General features: G+C 53.0%; 1 protein-coding gene across 1 annotated transcript in view; it reads right to left on the bottom strand.

Annotated features, from left to right (window-relative positions):
• The window catches only part of TNXB (tenascin XB), a 72,650-nt gene that overhangs the window by 35,486 nt on the left and 11,675 nt on the right, over positions 1 to 25,489 (bottom strand). Inside the window, exons 11-13 of the mRNA XM_054030594.1 lie at positions 23,352 to 23,645; positions 21,142 to 21,435; positions 15,096 to 15,389 (exon numbers count right to left, since the gene is read on the bottom strand). Of these exons, the coding sequence (XP_053886569.1) occupies positions 15,096 to 15,389; positions 21,142 to 21,435; positions 23,352 to 23,645 (882 nt within the window). The remainder of the gene's footprint in view (positions 1 to 15,095; positions 15,390 to 21,141; positions 21,436 to 23,351; positions 23,646 to 25,489) is intronic.

Here is a 25,489-nt window from a genome sequence, read left to right as displayed (position 1 = left end):
TCCGTCCCCATACACCCCATAACACACAGCCATCCACCCATCTACTAATCCATCCATGCCAAAATTACCCATTGTTAAGGCTACATTTTAGTCATGGGTAAACAAAAATACACGGTCCGTGACCTGTCCATGACTTTTACTATATACCCCTAACTAAAGGGCCGCAGATGCGTTTGGGGGGAGGGCAGTCCGGTGCTGGTGCTGGGGGGGAGCAGGCGGTGGCGTGTGACCCAGGACCCCTGCTGGTGCTTTGGGCGGAGGGTTGGGGGGCTCACAGGCTCCCATCTACGGGTGTCCCTGCAGCTCCCAGGTGGCAGAGGGTCCAGGGGGTCTGCGCACTGTTCCCGCCACAAGTGCCAGCTGTGCGGCTCCCATTGGCTGGGAACCGCAGCCAATGGGAGCTGCAGGGGTGGGGCCTGTGAGCACGGGCAGTGTGCGGAGCCTCCTGGACCCTCCGTTGCCTAGGAGCTGCAGGGCCATGCCAGTGGGAGCCGGGGAGCCCCCCTTCCCAAGGTAAGCGCCCCCCTGCATCCCCCTGCCCCTACCCCCTCCCACTCACCCAAACTGCTGCTGCTGGCCACTGCAGAAGTCACAAAGGTCACGGAAATTCACAGAATCCAAGAGTTCCGTGACCTCCATGACAGACTAACAGCCTTACACAATCTCCATCCATCCCCAAACACAGCTATCCCTCCATACATCTCAACACTCACCTATCCATCCATCCATCCATCCATCCATCCCCATACACAGCTATCCATCCATCCATCCATCCATCCACCCATCCATCCATCCCCAAACACAGCTATCCCTCCATCCATCTCAACACTCACCTATCCATCCATCCATCCATCCCCAAACACAGCTATCCCTCCATACATCTCAACACTCACCTATCCATCCATCCATCCATCCATCCATCCATCCATCCCCAAACACAGCTATCCTTCCATCCATCTCAACACACAGCCATCCATCCACCCATCCATCCATCCCCAACCACAGCTATCCTTCCATCCATCTCAACACTCACCTATCCATCCATCCACCCATCCATCCATCCACCCATCCATCCACACACACCCTCTATCCATCCATCCATCCATCCATCCCCATACACAGCTATCCCTCCATACATCTCAACACTCACCTATCCATCCATCCATCCCCAAACACAGCTATCCTTCCATCCATCTCAACACACAGCCATCCATCCATCCATCCATCCATCCCCATACACAGCTATCCCTCCATACATCTCAACACTCACCTATCCATCCATCCATCCCCAAACACAGCTATCCTTCCATACATCTCAACACACAGCCATCCATCCACCCATCCATCCATCCACCCATCCATCCACACACACCCTCTATCCATCCATCCATCCCCATACACAGCTATCCCTCCATACATCTCAACACTCACCTATCCATCCATCCATCCCCAAACACAGCTATCCTTCCATCCATCTCAACACACAGCCATCCATCCATCCATCCATCCATTCCCATACACAGCTATCCCTCCATACATCTCAACACTCACCTATCCATCCATCCATCCATCCCCAAACACAGCTATCCTTCCATCCATCTCAACACACAGCCATCCATCCACCCATCCATCCACACACACCCTCTAGCCATCCATCCATTCCCATACACAGTTATCCCTCCATACATCTCAACACTCACCTATCCATCCATCCATCCATCCAACCCCAAACACAGCTATCCTTCCATCCATCTCAACACAAAGCCATCCATCCACCCATCCATCCATCCCCAACCACAGCTATCCTTCCATCCATCTCAACACTCACCTATCCATCCATCCACCCATCCGTCTATCCACCCATCCATACACACCCTCTATCCATCCACCCATCCATCCATCCCCATACACAGCTATCCCTCCATACATCTCAACACTCACCTATCCATCCATCCATCCATCCATCCCCAAACACAGCTATCCTTCCATCCATCTCAACACACAGCCATCCATCCACCCATCCATCCATCCACCCATCCATCCACACACACCCTCTAGCCATCCATCCATCCCCATACACAGCTATCCCTCCATACATCTCAACACTCACCTATCCATCCATCCATCCATCCCCAAACACAGCTGTCCTTCCATCCATCTCAACACACAGCCATCCATCCATCCATCCACCCATCCACCCATCCATCCACACACACCCTCTATCCATCCATCCATCCATCCATCCCCATACACAGCTATCCCTCCATACATCTCAACACTCACCTATCCATCCATCCACACACACCCTCTATCCATCCATCCATTCCCATACACAGCTATCCCTCCATACATCTCAACACTCAACCATCCATCCATCCATCCATCCATCCACACACACCCTCTATCCATCCATCCATCCATCACCATACACAGCTATCCCTCCATACATCTCAACACACAGCCATCCATCCACCCATCCATCCATCCACACACACCCTCTATCCATCCATCCATCCCCATACACAGCTATCCTTCCATCCATCTCAACACTCACCTATCCATCCATCCATCCATCCATCCCCAAACACAGCTATCCTTCCATCCATCTCAACACAAAGCCACCCACCCATCCACACACATCCTCTATCCATCCATCCATCCATCCATTCCCATACACAGCTATCCCTCCATACATCTCAACACTCACCTATCCATCCATCCATCCATCCATCCCCAAACACAGCTATCCTTCCATCCATCTCAACACACAGCCATCCATCCACCCATCCATCCATCCACCCATCCATCCACACACACCCTCTATCCATCCATCCATTCCCATACACAGCTATCCCTCCATCCGTCTCAACACTCAGCCATCCATCCATCCATCCATCCCCAAACACAGCTATCCTTCCATCCATCTCAACACACAGCCATCCATCCACCCATCCATCCATCCCCAACCACAGCTATCCTTCCATCCATCTCAACACTCACCTATCCATCCATCCACCCATCCATCCATCCACCCATCCATCCACACACACCCTCTATCCATCCATCCATCCATCCATCCATCCATCCATCCATCCATCCCCATACACAGCTATCCCTCCATACATCTCAACACTCACCTATCCATCCATCCATCCACACACACCCTCTATCCATCCATCCATTCCCATACACAGCTATCCCTCCATACATCTCAACACTCACCTATCCATCCATCCATCCATCCATCCACACACACCCTCTATCCATCCATCCATCCATCCATCCATCCCCATACACAGCTATCCCTCCATACATCTCAACACACAGCCATCCATCCACCCATCCATCCATCCACACACACCCTCTATCCATCCATCCTTCCCCATACACAGCTATCCTTCCATCCATCTCAACACTCACCTATCCATCCATCCATCCCCAAACACAGCTATCCTTCCATCCATCTCAACACAAAGCCACCCACCCATCCACACACATCCTCTATCCATCCATCCATCCATCCATTCCCATACACAGCTATCCCTCCATACATCTCAACAGTCACCTATCCATCCATCCATCCATCCATCCATCCCCAAACACAGCTATCCTTCCATCCATCTCAACACACAGCCCTCCATCCACCCATCCATCCATCCACCCATCCATCCACACACACCCTCTATCCATCCATCCATTCCCATACACAGCTATCCCTCCATCCGTCTCAACACTCAGCCATCCATCCATCCATCCATCCCCAAACACAGCTATCCTTCCATCCATCTCAACACACAGCCATCCATCCACCCATCCATCCATCCCCAACCACAGCTATCCTTCCATCCATCTCAACACTCACCTATCCATCCATCCACCCATCCATCCATCCACCCATCCATCCACACACATCCTCTATCCATCCATCCATCCATCCATCCCCATACACAGCTATCCCTCCATACATCTCAACACTCACCTATCCATCCATCCATCCCCAAACACAGCTATCCTTCCATACATCTCAACACACAGCCATCCATCCATCCATCCATCCATCCCCAAACACAGCTATCCTTCCATCCATCTCAACACACAGCCATCCATCCATCCACCCATCCATCCACCCATCCATCCACACACACCCTCTATCCATCCATCCATTCCCATACACAGCTATCCCTCCATACATCTCAACACTCACCTATCCATCCATCCATCCATCCCCAAACACAGCTATCCTTCCATCCATCTCAACACACAGCCATCCATCCACCCATCCATCCATCCACCCATCCATCCACACACACCCTCTAGCCATCCATCCATCCCCATACACAGCTATCCCTCCATCCATCTCAACACTCACCTATCCATCCATCCACCCATCCATCCCCATACACAGCTATCCCTCCATACATCTCAACACACAGCCATCCATCCATCCATCCATCCACCCACCCATCCATCCATCCATCCATCCCCATACACAGCTATCCTTCCATACATCTCAACACTCACCTATCCATCCATCCATCCATCCATCCACCCATCCATCCATCCCCAAACACAGCTATCCCTCCATACATCTCAACACACAGCCATCCATCCATCCATCCATCCATCCATCCCCACACACAGCTATCCCTCCATACATCTCAACACACAGCCATCCATCCATCCACCCACCCATCCATCCATCCATCCCCATACACAGCTATCCTTCCATACATCTCAACACTCACCTATCCATCCATCCATCCACCCATCCATCCATCCATCCCCAAACATAGCTATCCCTCCATACATCTCAACACACAGCCATCCATCCATCCATCCATCCATCCCCACACACAGCTATCCCTCCATACATCTCAACACACAGCCATCCATCCATCCATCCATCCATCCATCCATCCCCAAACACAGCTATCCCTCCATACATCTCAACACACAGCCATCCATCCATCCATCCCCAAACACAGCTATCCCTCCATCCATCTCAACACTCACCTATCCATCCATCCACCCATCCATCCCCAAACACAGCTATCCTTCCATCCATCTCAACACACAGCCATCCATCCACCCATCCATCCATCCACCCATCCATCCACACACACCCTCTATCCATCCATCCATCCATCCATCCCCATACAAAGCTATCCCTCCATCCATCTCAACACTCACCTATCCATCCATCCATCCATCCCCAAACACAGCTATCCCTCCATCCATCTCAACACTCACCTATCCATCCATCCATCCATCCATCCATCCATCCCCAAACACAGCTATCCTTCCATCCATCTCAACACACAGCCATCCATCCACCCATCCATCCATCCACCCATCCATCCACACACACCCTCTAGCCATCCATCCATTCCCATACACAGCTATCCTTCCATCCATCTCAACACACAGCCATCCATCCACCCATCCATCCATCCACCCATCCATCCACACACACCCTCTAGCCATCCATCCATTCCCATACACAGTTATCCCTCCATACATCTCAACACTCACCTATCCATCCATCCATCCATCCAACCCCAAACACAGCTATCCTTCCATCCATCTCAACACACAGCAATCCATCCACCCATCCATCCATCCCCAACCACAGCTATCCTTCCATCCATCTCAACACTCACCTATCCATCCATCCACCCATCCATCCATCCACCCATCCATACACACCCTCTATCCATCCATCCATCCATCCATCCCCATACACAGCTATCCCTCCATACATCTAAACACTCACCTATCCATCCATCCATCCATCCATCCCCAAACACAGCTATCCTTCCATCCATCTCAACACACAGCCATCCATCCACCCATCCATCCATCCACCCATCCATCCACACACACCCTCTAGCCATCCATCCATCCCCATACACAGCTATCCCTCCATCCATCTCAACACTCACCTATCCATCCATCCACCCATCCATCCCCATACACAGCTATCCCTCCATACATCTCAACACTCACCTATCCATCCATCCATCCACACACACCCTCTATCCATCCATCCATTCTCATACACAGCTATCCCTCCATACATCTCAACACTCACCTATCCATCCATCCATCCATCCATCCACACACACCCTCTATCCATCCATCCATCCATCCATCCATCCCCATACACAGCTATCCCTCCATACATCTCAACACACAGCCATCCATCCACCCATCCATCCATCCACACACACCCTCTATCCATCCATCCATCCCTATACACAGCTATCCTTCCATCCATCTCAACACTCACCTATCCATCCATCCATCCATCCATCCATCCATCCCCAAACACAGCTATCCTTCCATCCATCTCAACACAAAGCCACCCACCCATCCACACACATCCTCTATCCATCCATCCATCCATCCATCCATTCCCATACACAGCTATCCCTCCATACATCTCAACAGTCACCTATCCATCCATCCATCCATCCATCCATCCCCAAACACAGCTATCCTTCCATCCATCTCAACACACAGCCATCCATCCACCCATCCATCCATCCACCCATCCATCCACACACACCCTCTATCCATCCATCCATTCCCATACACAGCTATCCCTCCATCCGTCTCAACACTCAGCCATCCATCCATCCATCCATCCCCAAACACAGCTATCCTTCCATCCATCTCAACACACAGCCATCCATCCACCCATCCATCCATCCACCCATCCATCCACACACACCCTCTATCCATCCATCCATTCCCATACACAGCTATCCTTCCATCCATCTCAACACAAAGCCATCCATCCATCCATACACACCCTCTATACATCCATCCATCCATCCATCCCCATACACAGCTATCCCTCTATCCATCTCAACACTCAGCCATCCATCCATCTATCCACCCACCCATCCATCCATCCATCCACACACATCCTCTATCCATCCATCCATTCCCATACACAGCTATCCCTCCATACATCTCAACACTCACCTATCCATCCATCCATCCATCCATCCCCAAACACAGCTATCCTTCCATACATCTCAACACACAGCCATCCATCCATCCACCCAGCCATCCATCCACCCATCCATCCACACACACCCTCTATCCATCCATCCATCCATCCATCCCCATACACAGCTATCCTTCCATCCATCTCAACACACAGCCATCCATCCACCCATCCATCCATCCACCCATCCATCCACACACACCCTCTATCCATCCATCCATTCCCATACACAGCTATCCCTCCATCCGTCTCAACACTCAGCCATCCATCCATCCATCCATCCCCAAACACAGCTATCCTTCCATCCATCTCAACACACAGCCATCCATCCACCCATCCATCCATCCACCCATCCATCCACACACACCCTCTATCCATCCATCCATTCCCATACACAGCTATCCTTCCATCCATCTCAACACAAAGCCATCCATCCATCCATCCATAGATTCATAGATTCATAGATTATAGGACTGGAAGGGACCTCGAGAGGTCATCGAGTCCAGTCCCCTGCCCGCATGGCAGGACCAAATACTGTCTAGACCATCCCTGAAAGACATTTATCTAACCTACTCTTAAATATCTCCAGAGACGGAGATTCCACAACCTCCCTAGGCAATTTGTTCCAGTGTTTAACCACCCTGACAGTTAGGAACTTTTTCCTAATGTCCAACCTAGACCTCCCTTGCTGCAGTTTAAACCCATTGTTTCTGGTTCTATCCTTAGAGGCTAAGGTGAAGAAGTTCTCTCCCTCCTCCTTATGACACCTGTCACGGAGTATTGGGGGACTCAGGGCCCTGCACCCCCGGCTTCCTGCGATTCACCATGACTCTCAGCCAGCCAGTAAAGCAGAAGGTTTATTTGGATGACAGGAATACAGTCCAAGACAGGTCTTGCAGGCACAGACAACAGGGACCCCCTCAGTTAGGTCCATCTTGGGGTCCCCGGGCATCCCAGCTCAGCCCCCCTTGGGAGGTCAGAGCCATCTCTGCCCCCCAGCCCTCTCTCCCTGCCTGCTTCCAGCACTCTGCCTTCAGCGACCCCTCCCACAGCCTTTGTTCAGTTTCCCGGGCTAAGGAGTCGCCTCCCCTTCAACCCCTTCCTGGGTTCTCATGTTACACACTCAGGTATGCGCCCTCGGGCAGATCCCATCCTGCAATGCAGACCATCCTAGTCACACTCCCCTGTCAGCATTCACAGACCACAGTGAGAACAGGCCCAGTTCGTCACATCTCTCCCCCCTTCGAGACCGAACTGAGCAGGGTCACTTTAGCCAGTGACCCGGGGAAGTTCGAACCTACCCCCGTTCCCATGGATGCCCCCGCATCCCTCCCATTCCTTGGTGAGAATTACACCAGGCCCCTCCAGTTTCACGCCCCCCCTTAGGTCGGGGGTGCTTGATGGCACTCGCAGTTCGCATGTGGGAAGGTTTATGCGGCCTGCGCCCTTTTCCCACCCCCATACCTCTGGGGTTCCAACTGGGCTGTGGTCTTCTCCCAGCGCTCCAGTCTGGAGGTCTGTGCTTTGGGCTCTCTTGGTTCAGAGCCGCCCTTTTAACCTTGGCCACCCTCCGGAAAGGATCCTTATTGCTGGGCAAGGGTCCTAAAGCTGTTTTCCCCTTGTCCCAGGCCTTCCTCCCCCTCTGACAGGGGTCACAGGATCCGCAGTACTGTCGGACAGTAACAAAGACCCCAGGCCAGTAAAAGCTCCGTAGCAGCCTCTGCTGGGTACGCCAGGTTCCCTGGTGCCCTGCGAGGGGAATGTCATGGGCCCGGCACAGCAGCTGGCGGCGATACTTCTGGGGTACCACCAGCTGCCTCCTGATCCCCCCTGACTCCATTTTCCCTGGGGGAGCCCATTCTCGGTACAGGAACCCCTTCTCCCACAGGAACCTTTTCCGGCCACCTCGTCCCATGGTCTGTACCACATTGAGGTCGGCCAGGTCCCTTATCTTCCGCAAGGAGGGATCTCTCTGCAACTCGGCCTGGAACTCAGCAGCTGGGACAGGGATGGCCACCTGCTCTTTCTCGCCCGCTGGGTCCGAAGCTGCAGCCTCCCTGAGCCGCGTCCGTGGGCGTTCCCTCCCCACCAGCTTAGGGTCCCGCGCCTCAGGCAAAGCACCCCCCCCAAGGCCAGGGGGCAGTGCCCCTTGCCGGCTCTGACCGCGGGTCACAACTAAGGCGGTCTGGGGGCTGCTTGGCCAGTCCTCTAGGTCCCCCCCCATCAACACCTCGGTGGGCAAATGGTGGTGCACTCCCACGTCCTTGGGGCCCTCCTTGGCCCCCCATTTCAGGTGTACCCTCGCTACGGGAACCTTGAATGGGGTCCCGCCCACCCCGGTCAGGGTCAGGAAGGTGTTGGGCACCACCCGATCTGGGGCCACCACCTCGGGCCGGGCCAGTGTCACCTCTGCGCCCGTGTCCCAGTAACCATAAACTTTCTTCCCCTCCACCTCCAGGGGAACAAGGCACTCGCTCCGCAGGGACAGCCCCGCGCCAACCCTGTAAACGGAGAACTTTGAATCCGGAGCATCTGGCCCCCCAGAGAAGCTAGCCTGGGGCTCTCCTCCCTCCTTAGCAGGTGGTACTCTGCCAGCCCCCCTTCCCTGGGAATGCTGCCTCTCGCCGGGCTGGGTCTCTACCCAGTCAACCCTCTGTGGGTTCGGCCTGCTCAGTCTGTCCCTGAGCCTGGGGCACTGGGCCCGTATGTGGCCCTTTTGGCCACAGTGGTAGCAGCCCATGTCCCATGGGTCCCCTTGAGTGGGTCGGATGGTCCTGATGCCGGATGTTCCCCTCTGATGGGGTTTTTCTGTATTTTCCCACGGGGAGGTCCCATGGTGACTCTCTCTCTGCGTTGTGGTGGGATTGCTCCTTTGGGACTCCTCCCTTTTATCTCCTGACCGGTTCTTTACGAACTCATCGGCCAGCCGGCCTGCCTGTCGCGGGTTCTCTGGCTTTCTGTCCACCAACCACAGCCTCAGGTCAGATGGGCACCGCTCATACAGTTGCTCCAGTACCAGCAGTTTGACCAGGTCCTCCTTCGTCTGGGCCCCATCAGCCCACTTGCTGGCGTATCCTTCCATGCGGGCGGCTAGTTGCAGATATGAGATCTCAGGGGTTTTATCCTGATTCCGGAACCTTTCCCGGTACATCTCAGGAGTCAGCCCAAACTCTCGTAGCAGGGCCTTTTTGAATAGTTCGTAGTCCCCTTTCTCTGCCTCTCCCAGTTGGCGGTACAATGCCACGGCTTTGGGGTCCAGTAAGGGGGTAAGGACCCGGAGTCTGTCCGCGGGATCAACCTGGTGCAGCTCGCAGGCCGTCTCAAAGGCCTCCAGGAAGTCATCCATGTCCTCCCCCTCCTTGTATGGGGCCATGATGCACTTATCAAAGCTCCGTGCAGTCCTGGGTCCCCCCTCACTCACCGCAGCCGGGGGTTCGCTGCCCCTCAGTCTCGCCAGTTCCAGTTCACGCTGATGTTGTCTCTCATTCTCCTGTCTCTGTCTCTCTTTCTCCTCCCGTTCATGCTGTCTCTGTCTCTCTTCACGCTGATGCTGTCTCTCTTTCTCCTCCCGTTCATGCTGACGCTGTCTCTCTTCATGCTGTCTCTGTTGTTCACGATCCTCCAGCTCCCTCAGTTTTAGCTCTTTCTCCCATTCCAGCCAATTCCGCTCCCCGGATGCCGAACGCCGCCGGGAGGATCCTCTGCTGGCCGGCGAGCTTCGCCGGGGGGACCCCCTGCTGGCCGGGGGGGTCACGGCGCCTTCGGTATTTGCTGGGCTCCTCCCCACCCTTCCCCTAGGCATAGGAAGGAGGGGTCTCGGGAAGCCCTCAGCAGCCGGCTGACCACTCCCAGCTGGGACAGACACTGGTGCCTGCGCTGCATTTGCCAGGCTGCTTCCCTGAGACACAGGGATCAGTTCATTCGCGCGATCTTCCGCCTCCAGCTGGGCAATGAGCTGTTCTTTGGTGAGCCTCCCAATGCGCAGCCGCCTCTGCTTGCACAGCTCCACCAGGTCGCTCTTAAGCCGCTTGGCATACATCTTCCTGCTGGCCACTCACCGGCCTGTGTGCTCACAGCTCCCCACAGTTCCCAGGGGGCCCCCTAGTGTGCCAGCCCTTCTCGAGGTCACCGCCTCTCTGCCAGGGTCGAGCTGCAGACTCCTCCGCCCCTGGGACCACTCGCTGCGATCCCCCCGGGGGACCCTGTTACTGCAAAAGTCCTTCTCGCTGGTCACACACTCCCAGGGGTAATAACCGTCTCTCTCTCACTCTTCAGCACGCCTGGTCCCCGTCAATCCCCCTTCGTTTTACTGCTCCCCAGTCACTTACTGCAGGAAGCGCCGTCCACGGGGTGCAGTAGATCCCACCGCTGCCACCAGTTGTCACGGAGTATTGGGGGACTCAGGGCCCTGCACCCCCGGCTTCCTGCGATTCACCATGACTCTCAGCCAGCCAGTAAAGCAGAAGGTTTATTTGGATGACAGGAATACAGTCCAAGACAGGTCTTGCAGGCACAGACAACAGGGACCCCCTCAGTTAGGTCCATCTTGGGGTCCCCGGGCATCCCAGCCCAGCCCCCCTTGGGAGGTCAGAGCCATCTCTGCCCCCCAGCCCTCTCTCCCTGCCTGCTTCCAGCACTCTGCCTTCAGCGACCCCTCCCACAGCCTTTGTTCAGTTTCCCGGGCTAAGGAGTCGCCTCCCCTTCAACCCCTTCCTGGGTTCTCATGTTACACACTCAGGTATGCGCCCTCGGGCAGATCCCATCCTGCAATGCAGACCATCCTAGTCACACTCCCCTGTCAGCATTCACAGACCACAGTGAGAACAGGCCCAGTTCGTCACATCAAACCCATTGTTTCTGGTTCTATCCTTAGAGGCTAAGGTGAACAAGTTCTCTCCCTCCTCCTTATGACACCCTTTTAGATACCTGAAAACTGCTATCATGTCCCCTCTCAGTCTTCTCTTTTCCAAACTAAACAAACCCAGTTCTTTCAGCCTTCCTTCATAGGTCATGTTCTCAAGACCTTTAATCATTCTTGTTGCTCTTCTTTGGACCCTTTCCAATTTCTCCACATCTTTTTTAAAATGCGGCGCCCAGAACTGGACACAATACTCCATCTGAGGCCTAACCAGAGCAGAGTAGAGCGGAAGAATGACTTCTCGTGTCTTGCTCACAACACACCTGTTAATACATCCCAGAATCATGTTTGCTTTTTTTGCAACAGCATCACACTGTTGACTCATATTTAGCTTGTGGTCCACTATAACCCCTAGATCCCTTTCTGCCGTACTCCTTCCTAGACAGTCTTTTCCCATTCTGTATGTGTGAAATTGATTTTTCCTTCCTAAGTGGAGCACTTTGCATTTGTCTTTGTTAAACTTCATCCTGTTTAACTCAGACCATTTCTCCAATTTGTCCAGATCATTTTGAATTATGACCCTGTCCTCCAAAGTAGTTGCAATCCCTCCCAGTTTGGTATCATCCGCAAACTTAATAAGCGTACTTTCTATGCCAATATCTAAGTCGTTGATGAAGATATTGAACAGAGCCGGTCCCAAAACAGACCCCTGCGGAACCCCACTCGTTACGCCTTTCCAGCAGGATTGGGAACCATTAATAACAACTCTCTGAGTATGGTTATCCAGCCAGTTATGCACCCACCTTATAGTAGCCCCATCTAATTTGTATTTGCCTAGTTTATCGATAAGAATATCATGCGAGACCGTATCAAACGCCTTACTAAAGTCTAGGTATACCACATCCACCGCTTCACCCTTATCCACAAGGCTCGTTATCCTATCAAAGAAAGCTATCAGATTGGTTTGACATGATTTGTTCTTCACAAATCCATGCTGGCTGTTCCCTATCACCTTACCACCTTCCAAGTGTTTGCAGATGATTTCCTTAATTACTTGCTCCATTATCTTCCCTGGCACAGAAGTTAAACTAACTGGTCTGTAGTTACCTGGGTTGTTCTTATTTCCCTTTTTATAGATGGGCACTATATTTGCCCTTTTCCAGTCTTCTGGAATCTCTCCCATTTCCCATGATTTTCCAAAGATAATAGCTAGAGGCTCAGATACCTCCTCTATTAGCTCCTTGAGTATTCTAGGATGCATTTCATCAGGCCCGGGTGACTTGCAGGCATCTAACTTTTCTAAGTGATTTTTAACTTGTTCTTTTTTTATTTTATCTGCTAAACCTACCCCCTTCCCATTAGCATTCACTATGTTAGGCATTCCTTCAGACTTCTCGGTGAAGACCGAAACAAAGAAGTCATTAAGCATCTCTGCCATTTCCAAGTTTCCTGTTACTGTTTCTCCCTCTTCACTAAGCAGTGGGCCTACCCTGTCTTTGGTCTTCCTCTTGCTTCTAATGTATTGATAAAAAGTCTTCTTGTTTCCTTTTATTCCCGTAGCTAGTTTGAGCTCATTTTGTGCCTTTGCCTTTCTAATCTTGCCCCTGCATTCCTGTGTTGTTTGCCTATATTCATCCTTTGTAATCTGTCCTAGTTTCCATTTTTTATATGACTCCTTTTTATTTTTTAGATCGTGCAAGATCTCATGGTTAAGCCAAGGTGGTCTTTTGCCACATTTTCTATCTTCCCTAACCAGCGGAATAGCTTGCTTTTGGGCCCTTAATAGTGTCCCTTTGAAAAACTGCCAACTCTCCTCAGTTGTTTTTCCCCTCAGTCTTGATTCCCATGGGACCTTACCTATCAGCTCTCTGAGCTTACCAATATCTGCCTTCCTGAAATCCATTGTCTCTATTTTGCTGTTCTCCCTTCTACCCTTCCTTAGAATTGCAAACTCTATGATTTCATGATCACTTTCACCCAGGCTGCCTTCTACTTTCACATTCTCAACGAGTTCCTCCCTATTTGTTAAAATCAAGTCTAGAACAGCTTCCCCCCTAGTAGCTTTTTCAACCTTCTGAAATAAAAAGTTGTCTCCAATGCAGTCCAGGAATTTGTTGGATAGTCTGTGCCCCGCTGTGTTATTTTCCCAACATATATCCGGATAGTTGAAGTCCCCCATCACCACCAAATCTTGGGCTTTGGATGATTTTGTTAGTTGCTTGAAAAAAGCCTCATCCACCTCTTCCACCTGGTTAGGTGGCCTGTAGTAGACTCCTAGCATGACATCTCCCTTGTTTTTTGCCCCTTTAAGCCTAACCCACACACACCCTCTATACATCCATCCATCCATCCATCCATCCCCATACACAGCTATCCCTCTATCCATCTCAACACTCAGCCATCCATCCATCTATCCACCCACCCATCCATCCATCCATCCATCCACACACATCCTCTATCCATCCATCCATTCCCATACAAAGCTATCCCTCCATCCGTCTCAACACTCAGCCATCCATCCATCCATCCACACACACCCTCTATACATGCATCCATTCCCACACACAGCTATCACTCCATCCGTCTCAACACTCATCCATCCATCCATTCATCCACCCATCCATCCACACACACCCTCTATCCATCCTTCCATTCCCATACACAGCTATCCTTTCATCCGTCTCAACACTCATCCATCCATCCATACACACCCTCCATCCATCAATCCATCCATCCCCACACACAGCTATCCTTCCATCCGTCTCAACACACATCCATGCATCCATCCACACACACCCTCCATCCATCCAGCCACCCATCCATCCCCATACACAGCTATCCCTCCATCCGTCTCAACACTCAGCCATCCATCCACCCATCCACCCATCCACCCCCACACAGCTATCCCTCCATCCATCTCAACACACACCCATCTATCCATCCATTCATCCATCCATCCATCCATCCCCATACACAGCTATCCTTCCATCCATTCCAACACACCCTCTATCCATTCACCCACCATCACCCCTGTCCAGCCATGTAAACACTCAACCTTCTCTCTCTCTCCATCTGTTGAATGGCCATAGACAGGTCATGGAAGCTGGAGACTGGACGCTTCATCCCAGGAAGGTCCCAGTCTAGTGGCCAGCATCCCTGCCACACTGCAAAGCAAAGGGGGTGGGATGGGAAGGAGCCGCACCCGTAGACGCAGCCGCTGACCTGTGACGGCGTCGGTGGAGACGGGGCCGAGGCGCTTGCGGCCGGAGATGCCATAGAGGTTGAACTTGTATCTGCGGGAAGGTGCCAGGTTGGTTATGTTGACTGTGCGGGATCCCCCGCCCATGGGCAGCGCCTGGGGTTTGCCCTTCGCGTCCTTGTACTGGAGGAGGAAGGAGTCAAAGGTCCCCTCCTCCACAGTCCAGGAGAGCAGGATGGAGTCGTGGGTGATGTCGGAGGCCGAGAGCTCCCCCAGGCTGGGCTGGGCGGTGGGTACCTCCTCCGTCGGCGCCGCAGCTGGAACAGAGAGAGGGGGGTGAAGGGTATGGTCAGCAGGAGCAGCTTTCCGGGTCCTTGGGGGGCCGGATTATTGCCATCCCGATGAATTAGCGGGAGAGGGGGCAGGGAGCCCCAGGGACTGGCCCCAGGACACAGCTGGATCCTGCAGCTGGGAAGGAGAGCTGGGGACAGACAGACGGACGGGGCATGTCTGCAAAGAGGATCCCACATTCCTGGGTTTCCTGCAGCCACCCTGCCTCCACGGAGGGGTCGGCCCAGAGTGACCGGCACAAACCATGGGCAGAGCTGAGCTGAGACGGGAGGAGAGGGGTGAAGGAAGAGCAAATGAGAGAAAAAGAGAAGGGGGTGAAACTAAAACCACCACCCTCAATGAAAAGATCCCCATTGACCACCGTCCACCCCCAGACACTCCTCCATCCATCCATCGCGATCCCATACTTCCGCCCATCCATGCATCTATCACCCACCCAGCCTTTCTTGTTGACAATGTGACCTAGCCACAGAGTTACACATACACATCTATAAATCAATCCCCCCATAACACCCATCCATTCCCACACACATCCACCCACCCTACTGTCTGTACATCCATCCATCCACCAGTCTGCCCTTCTGTCCATCCCCATACACATCCATCCACCTTACTGTCTGTACGTCCATCCATCCATCCCCATACACAGCTATCCCTCTATCCATCTCAACACTCAGCCATCCATCCATCCATCCACCCACCCATCCATCCATCCATCCATCCACACACATCCTCAATCCATCCATCCATTCCCATACACAGCTATCCCTCCATCCGTCTCAACACTCAGCCATCCATCCATCCACACACACCCTCTATACATCCATCCATCCCCATACACAGCTATCCTTCCATCCGTCTCAACACATGGCCATCCATCCACCCACACACACCATCCATCCATCCATCCCCATACACAGCTATCCTTCCATCCGTCTCAACACACATCCATGCATCCACCCACCCACCCATCCATCCACACACCCCCTCCATCCATCCATCCATCCCCACACACAGCTATCCTTCCATCCGTCTCAACACACATCCATGCATCCATCCACACACACCCTCTATCCATCCACCCATCCATCCACACACACCCTCTATACATCCATCCATCCATCCATCCCCATATACAGCTATCCCTCCATCCGTCTCAACACTCAGCCATCCATCCACCCATCCAGCCACACACACCCTCCATCCATCCATCCATCCACACACACCCTCTATCCAACCAGCCACCCATCCTTCCCCATACACAGCTATCCCTCCATCCGTCTCAACACTCAGCCATCCATCCACCCATCCATCCATCCATCCATCCACCCATCCAGCCACACACACCCTCTATCCATCCATCCATCCATCCATCCATCCATCCCCATACACAGCTATCCTTCCATCCATCTCAACACACACCCATCTATCCATCTACACACACCCTCTATCCATCCATTCATCCATCCATCCATCCATCCCCATACACAGCTATCCTTCCATCCGTTCCAACACAATGAAAAGATCCCCATTGACCACCGTCCACCCCCAGACACTCCTCCATCCATCCATCGCGATCCCATACTTCCGCCCATCCATGCATCTATCACCCATCCAGCCTTTCTTGTTGACAATGTGACCTAGCCACAGAGTTACACATACACATCTATAAATCAATCCCCCCATAACACCCATCCATTCCCACACACATCCACCCACCCTACTGTCTGTACATCCATCCATCCACCAGTCTGCCCTTCTGTCCATCTCCATACACATCCATCCACCTTACTGTCTGTACGTCCATCTCCATCCCCATACACACCCACCCACCCTACCGTCTATACGTCCATCCATCCCCATAAACATCCCTCCAACAGTCTGCCCTTCTGTCCATCCCCATCCACCCACCTTTCCGACTGTACGTCCATCCATCCATCCATCCCCATACACATCCACCCACCCTACCGCCTGTATGTCCATACATCCATTCCCATAAACATCCATCCACCAGTCTGCCCTTCTGTCCATCCCCATACACATCCATCCACCTTACCGTCTGTACGTCCATCCATCCATCCCCATAAACATCCCTCCACCAGTCTGTCCATCCCCATACACATCCCCCCACCCTACCGCCTGTATGTCCATCCATCCATTCCCATACACAGCTATCCCTCTATCCATCTCAACACTCAGCCATCCATCCATCCATCCACCCACCCATCCATCCATCCACACACATCCTCAATCCATCCATCCATTCCCATACACAGCTATCCCTCCATCCGTGTCAACACTCAGCCATCCATCCATCCATCCATCCATCCACACACATCCTCTATACATCCATCCATTCCCATACACAGCTATCCCTCCATCCGTCTCAACACTCAGCCATCCATCCATCCACACACACCCTCTATACATCCATCCATCCCCATACACAGCTATCCTTCCATCCGTCTCAACACATGGCCATCCATCCACCCACACACACCATCCATCCATCCATCCCCATACACAGCTATCCTTCCATCCGTCTCAACACACATCCATGCATCCACCCACCCACCCATCCATCCACACACCCCCTCCATCCATCCATCCATCCCCACACACAGCTATCCTTCCATCCGTCTCAACACACATCCATGCATCCATCCACACACACCCTCTATCCATCCACCCATCCATCCACACACACCCTCTATACATCCATCCATCCATCCATCCCCATATACAGCTATCCCTCCATCCGTCTCAACACTCAGCCATCCATCCACCCATCCAGCCACACACACCCTCCATCCATCCATCCATCCACACACACCCTCTATCCAACCAGCCACCCATCCTTCCCCATACACAGCTATCCCTCCATCCGTCTCAACACTCAGCCATCCATCCACCCATCCATCCATCCATCCATCCACCCATCCAGCCACACACACCCTCTATCCATCCATCCATCCATCCATCCATCCATCCCCATACACAGCTATCCTTCCATCCATCTCAACACACACCCATCTATCCATCTACACACACCCTCTATCCATCCATTCATCCATCCATCCATCCATCCCCATACACAGCTATCCTTCCATCCGTTCCAACACAATGAAAAGATCCCCATTGACCACCGTCCACCCCCAGACACTCCTCCATCCATCCATCGCGATCCCATACTTCCGCCCATCCATGCATCTATCACCCATCCAGCCTTTCTTGTTGACAATGTGACCTAGCCACAGAGTTACACATACACATCTATAAATCAATCCCCCCATAACACCCATCCATTCCCACACACATCCACCCACCCTACTGTCTGTACATCCATCCATCCACCAGTCTGCCCTTCTGTCCATCTCCATACACATCCATCCACCTTACTGTCTGTACGTCCATCCATCCATCCCCATACACACCCACCCACCCTACCGTCTATACGTCCATCCATCCCCATAAACATCCCTCCAACAGTCTGCCCTTCTGTCCATCCCCATCCACCCACCTTTCCGACTGTACGTCCATCCATCCATCCATCCCCATACACATCCACCCACCCTACCGCCTGTATGTCCATACATCCATTCCCATAAACATCCATCCACCAGTCTGCCCTTCTGTCCATCCCCATACACATCCATCCACCTTACCGTCTGTACGTCCATCCATCCATCCCCATAAACATCCCTCCACCAGTCTGTCCATCCCCATACACATCCCCCCACCCTACCGCCTGTATGTCCATCCATCCATTCCCATACACAGCTATCCCTCTATCCATCTCAACACTCAGCCATCCATCCATCCATCCACCCACCCATCCATCCATCCACACACATCCTCAATCCATCCATCCATTCCCATACACAGCTATCCCTCCATCCGTGTCAACACTCAGCCATCCATCCATCCATCCATCCATCCACACACATCCTCTATACATCCATCCATTCCCATACACAGCTATCCCTCCATCCGTCTCAACACTCAGCCATCCATCCATCCATCCATCCATCCATCCATCCATCCATCCATCCATCCATCCATCCACACACACCCTCTATACATCCATCCATCCATCCCCATACACAGCTATCCTTCCATCCGTCTCAACACATGGGCATCCATCCACCCACACACACCATCCATCCATCCATCCCCATACACAGCTATCCTTCCATCCGTCTCAACACATGGGCATCCATCCACCCACACACACCATCCATCCATCCATCCCCATACACAGCTATCCTTCCATCCGTCTCAACACACATCCATGCATCCATCCACACACACCCTCTATCCATCCACCCATCCATCCACACACACCCTCTATCCATCCAGCCACCCATCCTTCCCCATACACAGGTATCCCTCCATCCGTCTCAACACTCAGCCATCCATCCATCCATCCATCCATCCACCCATCCAGCCACACACACCCTCCATCCATCCATCCATCCATCCATCCACACACATCCTCTATACATCCATCCATCCATCCATTCCCATACACAGCTATCCCTCCATACATCTCAACACTCACCTATCCATCCATCCATCCACCCATCCAGCCACACACACCCTCCATCCAACCAGCCACCCATCCTTCCCCATACACAGCTATCCCTCCATCCGTCTCAACACTCACCTATCCATCCATCCATCCATCCATCCACACACACCCTCTATCCATCCATCCATCCATCCATCCATTCCCATACACAGCTATCCCTCCATACATCTCAACACTCACCTATCCATCCATCCATCCACCCATCCAGCCACACACACCCTCCATCCATCCATCCATCCATCCACACACACCCTCTATCCAACCAGCCACCCATCCTTCCCCATACACAGCTATCCCTCCATCCGTCTCAACACTCACCTATCCATCCATCCATCCATCCATCCACACACACCCTCTATCCATCCATCCATCCATCCATTCCCATACACAGCTATCCCTCCATACATCTCAACACTCACCTATCCATCCATCCATCCACCCATCCAGCCACACACACCCTCCATCCATCCATCCATCCATCCATCCACACACACCCTCTATCCAACCAGCCACCCATCCTTCCCCATACACAGCTATCCCTCCATCCGTCTCAACACTCAGCCATCCATCCACCCATCCATCCATCCATCCACCCATCCAGCCACACACACCCTCTATCCATCCATCCATCCCCATACACAGCTATCCTTCCATCCATCTTAACACACATCCATCCATCCATCCACTCCCTGTATCCATCCATCCATCCCCACACACAGCTATCCCTCCATCCGTCTCAACACTCAGCCATTCATCCACCCATCCACCCATCCATCCCCATACAGCTATCCCTCCATCCATCTCAACACACACCCATCTATCCATCTACACACACCCTCTATCCATCCATTCATCCATCCATCCATCCATCCCCATACACAGCTATCCTTCCATCCGTTCCAACACACCCTCTATCCATTCACCCACCAACACCCCTGTCCAGCCATGTAAACACTCAACCTTCTCTCTCTCTCCATCTGTTGAAAGGCCATAGACAGGTCATGGAAGCTGGAGACTGGAAGTTTCATCCCAGGAAGGTCCCAGTCTAGTGGCCAGCATCCCTGCCACACTGCAAAGCAAAGGGGATGGGATGGGAAGGAGCCGCACCCGTAGACGCAGCCGCTGACCTGTGACAGCGTCGGTGGAGACGGGGCCGAGGCGCTTGCGGCCGGAGATGCCATAGAGGTTGAACTTGTATCTGCGGGAAGGTGCCAGGTTGGTTATGTTGACTGTGCGGGATCCCCTGCCCACGGGCAGCGCCTGGGGTTTGCCCTTCGCGTCCTTGTACTGGAGGAGGAAGGAGTCAAAGGTCCCCTCCTCCACAGTCCAGGAGAGCAGGATGGAGTCGTGGGTGATGTCGGAGGCCGAGAGCTCCCCCAGGCTGGGCTGGGCGGTGGGTACCTCCTCCGTCGGCACCGCAGCTGGAACAGAGAGAGGGGGGTGAAGGGTATGGTCAGCAGGAGCAGCTTTACGGGTCCTTGGGGGGCTGGATTATTGCCATCCCGATGAATTAGCAGGAGAGGGGGCAGGGAGCCCCAGGGACTGGCCCCAGGACACAGCTGGATCCTGCAGCTGGGAAGGAGAGCTGGGGACAGACAGACGGACGGGGCATGTCTGCAAAGAGGATCCCACATTCCTGGGTTTCCTGCAGCCACCCTGCCTCCATGGAGGGGTCGGCCCAGAGTGACTGGCACAAACCATGGGCAGAGCTGAGCTGAGACGGGAGGAGAGGGGTGAAGGAAGAGCAAATGAGAGAAAAAGAGAAGGGGGTGAAACCAAAACCACCACCCTCAATGAAAAGATCCCCATTGACCACCGTCCACCCCCAGACACTCCTCCATCCATCCATCGCGATCCCATACTTCCGCCCATCCATGCATCTATCACCCATCCAGCCTTTCTTGTTGACAATGTGACCTAGCCACAGAGTTACACATACACATCTATAAATCAATCCCCCCATAACACTCATCCATTCCCACACACATCCACCCACTCTACTGTCTGTACATCCATCCATCCACCAGTCTGCCCTTCTGTCCATCTCCATACACATCCATCCACCTTACTGTCTGTACGTCCATCCATCCATCCCCATACACACCCACCCACCCTACCGTCTATACGTCCATCCATCCCCATAAACATCCCTCCAACAGTCTGCCCTTCTGTCCATCCCCATCCACCCACCTTACCGACTGTACGTCCATCCATCCATCCATCCCCATACACATCCACCCACCCTACCGCCTGTATGTTCATCCATCCATTCCCATAAACATCCATCCACCAGTCTGCCCTTCTGTCCATCCCCATACACATCCATCCACCTTACTGTCTATACGTTCATCCATCCATCCCCATACACACCCACCCACCCTACCGTCTATACGTCCATCCATCCCCATAAACATCCCTCCAACAGTCTGCCCTTCTGTCCATCCCCATCCACCCACCTTACCGACTGTACGTCCATCCATCCATCCCCATACACATCTACCCACCCTACCGCCTGTATGTCCATCCATCCATCCATCCCCATAAACATCCCTCCAACAGTCTGCCCTTCTGTCCATCCCCATCCACCCACCTTATCTACTGTACATCCATCCATCCATCCCCATACACATCCCCCCACCCTACCGCCTGTATGTCCATCCATCCATTCCCATAAACATCCATCCACCAGTCTGTCCATCCCCATACACATCAACCCACCCTACCATCTATAAGTCCATCCATCCATCCCCATAAACATGTCCATTCCCACACACATCCATCCACCTTACTGTCTGTACGTCCATCCATCCATCCATCCCCATACACACCCACCCACCCTACCGTCTATACGTCCATCCATCCATCCCCATAAACATCTCTCCACGAGTCTGTCCATCCCCATACACATCCCCCCAGCCATTTGTCCATCCATCAATCGCTATTCACACCTGCCCCCCAGTCCATCTGCCCCCCCCCATCATCTGACCATCCCCATATATATCTATTCCTCTTTCTATGGATCCATTACCATCCCCTCCCTCCATCCATCTCTATCCACCCCCATAGACATCCTATTAATTCATCCATCCATCCCTAGACACCTCTATCCATTCACTCAACATGCCCCATGCACATCCATACAGCTGTCTGTCTATCCATCCATCCCCATCCACATTCTTCCCTCTACCCATTGAATGGCTGCCAATCTGCTTGTGGAGGCTGGAGGCTTGGAAGTGTTTTCCTGGGAAGGTCCTGGCCCAGTGGATGGTGTCCCTGACACTGTAGAGCAAAGGGGGGTGGGAGGGGAAGGGGTCGGGCCCTGGGAGTTGCCGCTGACCCGTGACAGCATCAGTGGAGATAGGTCCAAGGCGCTTGTGGCCGGAGACACCGTAGAATTTGAAGTTGTATCTGTGGGAGGGCGCCAGGTTGGTTACGGTGACTGTGCGGGATCTGCCGTCCACGGGCTGCGCCTGGGGTTTGCCCTCCGCGTCCTTGTACTGGAGGAGGAAGGAGTCGAAGTCCCCGGCCTGGACGGTCCAGGAGAGCAGGATGGAGTCATGGGTGATGTTAGAGGCTGAGAGCTCCCCCAGACTGGGCTGGGGAGTGGGTTCCTCCTCCGGCCCCACCACAGCTGGAACAGAGAGAAGGGGGTGAAGGGGGAGGCTGGAGTGGGGGCAACTCGCTGGGATCTTGGGGGTCTGGGTTATTTCTAGCCAGAGGAGATTTGCAGGGAGGATTAGCAGGGGAGGGTGCAGGGACGCCCAGGGACTTGTCCCAGGACACAGCCGGATCCTGCTGCTGGGAAGGAGAGCTGAGGACAGACTAATGGACGGGGCATGTCTGCAAAAAGGATCCCACATTCCCAGGTTCCCCGTGGCCATCACACCTCCATGGAGGGTTCAGCCGAGAGCGACCGGCACAAACCTCAGTGAGGGCTGAGTGAGATGGGAGGAGACAGAGGGAAGGAGGAAGAAACGAGACAGAAAGAAAAGGGGGTGAACCAAAACCACCAATGTCAACGGATGACACCTATCTATCCCCAGACACTCCTCCATCCTCATACACACCAATCCATCCGTTGGTTCATCACTACACCATACGTTTGTCCATCCATGCATCAATCACCTTACCCACCCCCTCCTTATAGCTGATAATGCAACCTGGGCACAGAGTTACAAATATACATGTACCCATGAATCCCCCAAAACACCCATCCAACCACTCTACCGTCTGTACATCCATTCATTCATCCCCATACACATCCACCCAGCCTTCCGTCCATCCGTCCATCCATCACTTGCCATACACACACCCCCACCAGTCTGTCTGTCCATCCATCCCTCTACATCCACCCACTCACCTATCCATCCATCCATCCCCATATATATCCATTCCTCTATCTATCCATCCATCCCATCCCCTCCATCCATCCATCCATCCCATCCCCTCCATCCATCCCATCCCCTCCACACATCAACCCACCCACCCATCTGTCCATCCCCATATCGATCCATTCCTATATCTATCCATCCATCCCATCCCCTCCAACCATCCATCCCCACTCACCCATCCATCTGTCCATCCCCGTATCAATCCATTCCTCTATCCATCCATCCATCCCCTCCATCCATCCATCCTCACCCACCCATCCATCTGTCCATCCCCATATCAATCCATTCCTCTATCTATCCATCCATCCATCCCCTCCATCCATCCATCCTCACCCACCCATCCATCTGTCCATCCCCATATCAATCCATTCCTCTATCTATCCATCCATCCATCCCCTCCATCCATCCATCCCCACGCACCCGTCCATCTGTCCATCCCCATATCGACCCATTCCTCTATCCATCCATCCCATCCCCTCCATTCATCCATCCCCACCCACCCGTCCAGCTGTACATCCCCATATAGATCTATTCCTCTATCTTTCCATCAGTCCCATCATCTCCATCCATCTATCCACCCGTCCATCTGTCCATCCCCATATCAATCCATTCCTCTATCTATCCATCCATCCTTCCATCCATCCATCCCTACCCACCCGACCATCTGTCCATCCCCATATAGATCCCCTCCATCTATCCACCCATCTCATCCCCTCCATCCATCCATCCACCCCCACACATATCTACCAAGCCTTCTGTCTATCCATTCATCTATCTCCATATATATCTGCCCACCTGCCTGTTCATCCATCCATCCCCATACACATCCATTCGTCTATCTACTCATCGATGACCATCCCCTCCATCCACTCTTTAGACACCCATCCATGTACCTATCTCTTCATCCATCTGTTCCCATACACATCATTCCATACACTCAACCTGCCCCACGCACACCAATCCAGCTGTCTGACTGTCTATCCATTCATTCATCCATCCATCCATCCATCCATCCATCCATCCATCCATCCATCCCTATCTACTCCCATCTCTATCCATTGAATGGCCGGCAATCTGGTTGTGG

Source organism: Malaclemys terrapin, chromosome 5 (assembly GCF_027887155.1).
Source record: "Malaclemys terrapin pileata isolate rMalTer1 chromosome 5, rMalTer1.hap1, whole genome shotgun sequence".
Classification (NCBI taxonomy): domain Eukaryota; kingdom Metazoa; phylum Chordata; order Testudines; family Emydidae; genus Malaclemys; species Malaclemys terrapin.
The sequence above is the reverse complement of the archived record's forward strand: the minus strand, read 5'-3'. Positions and strand labels throughout refer to the sequence as shown.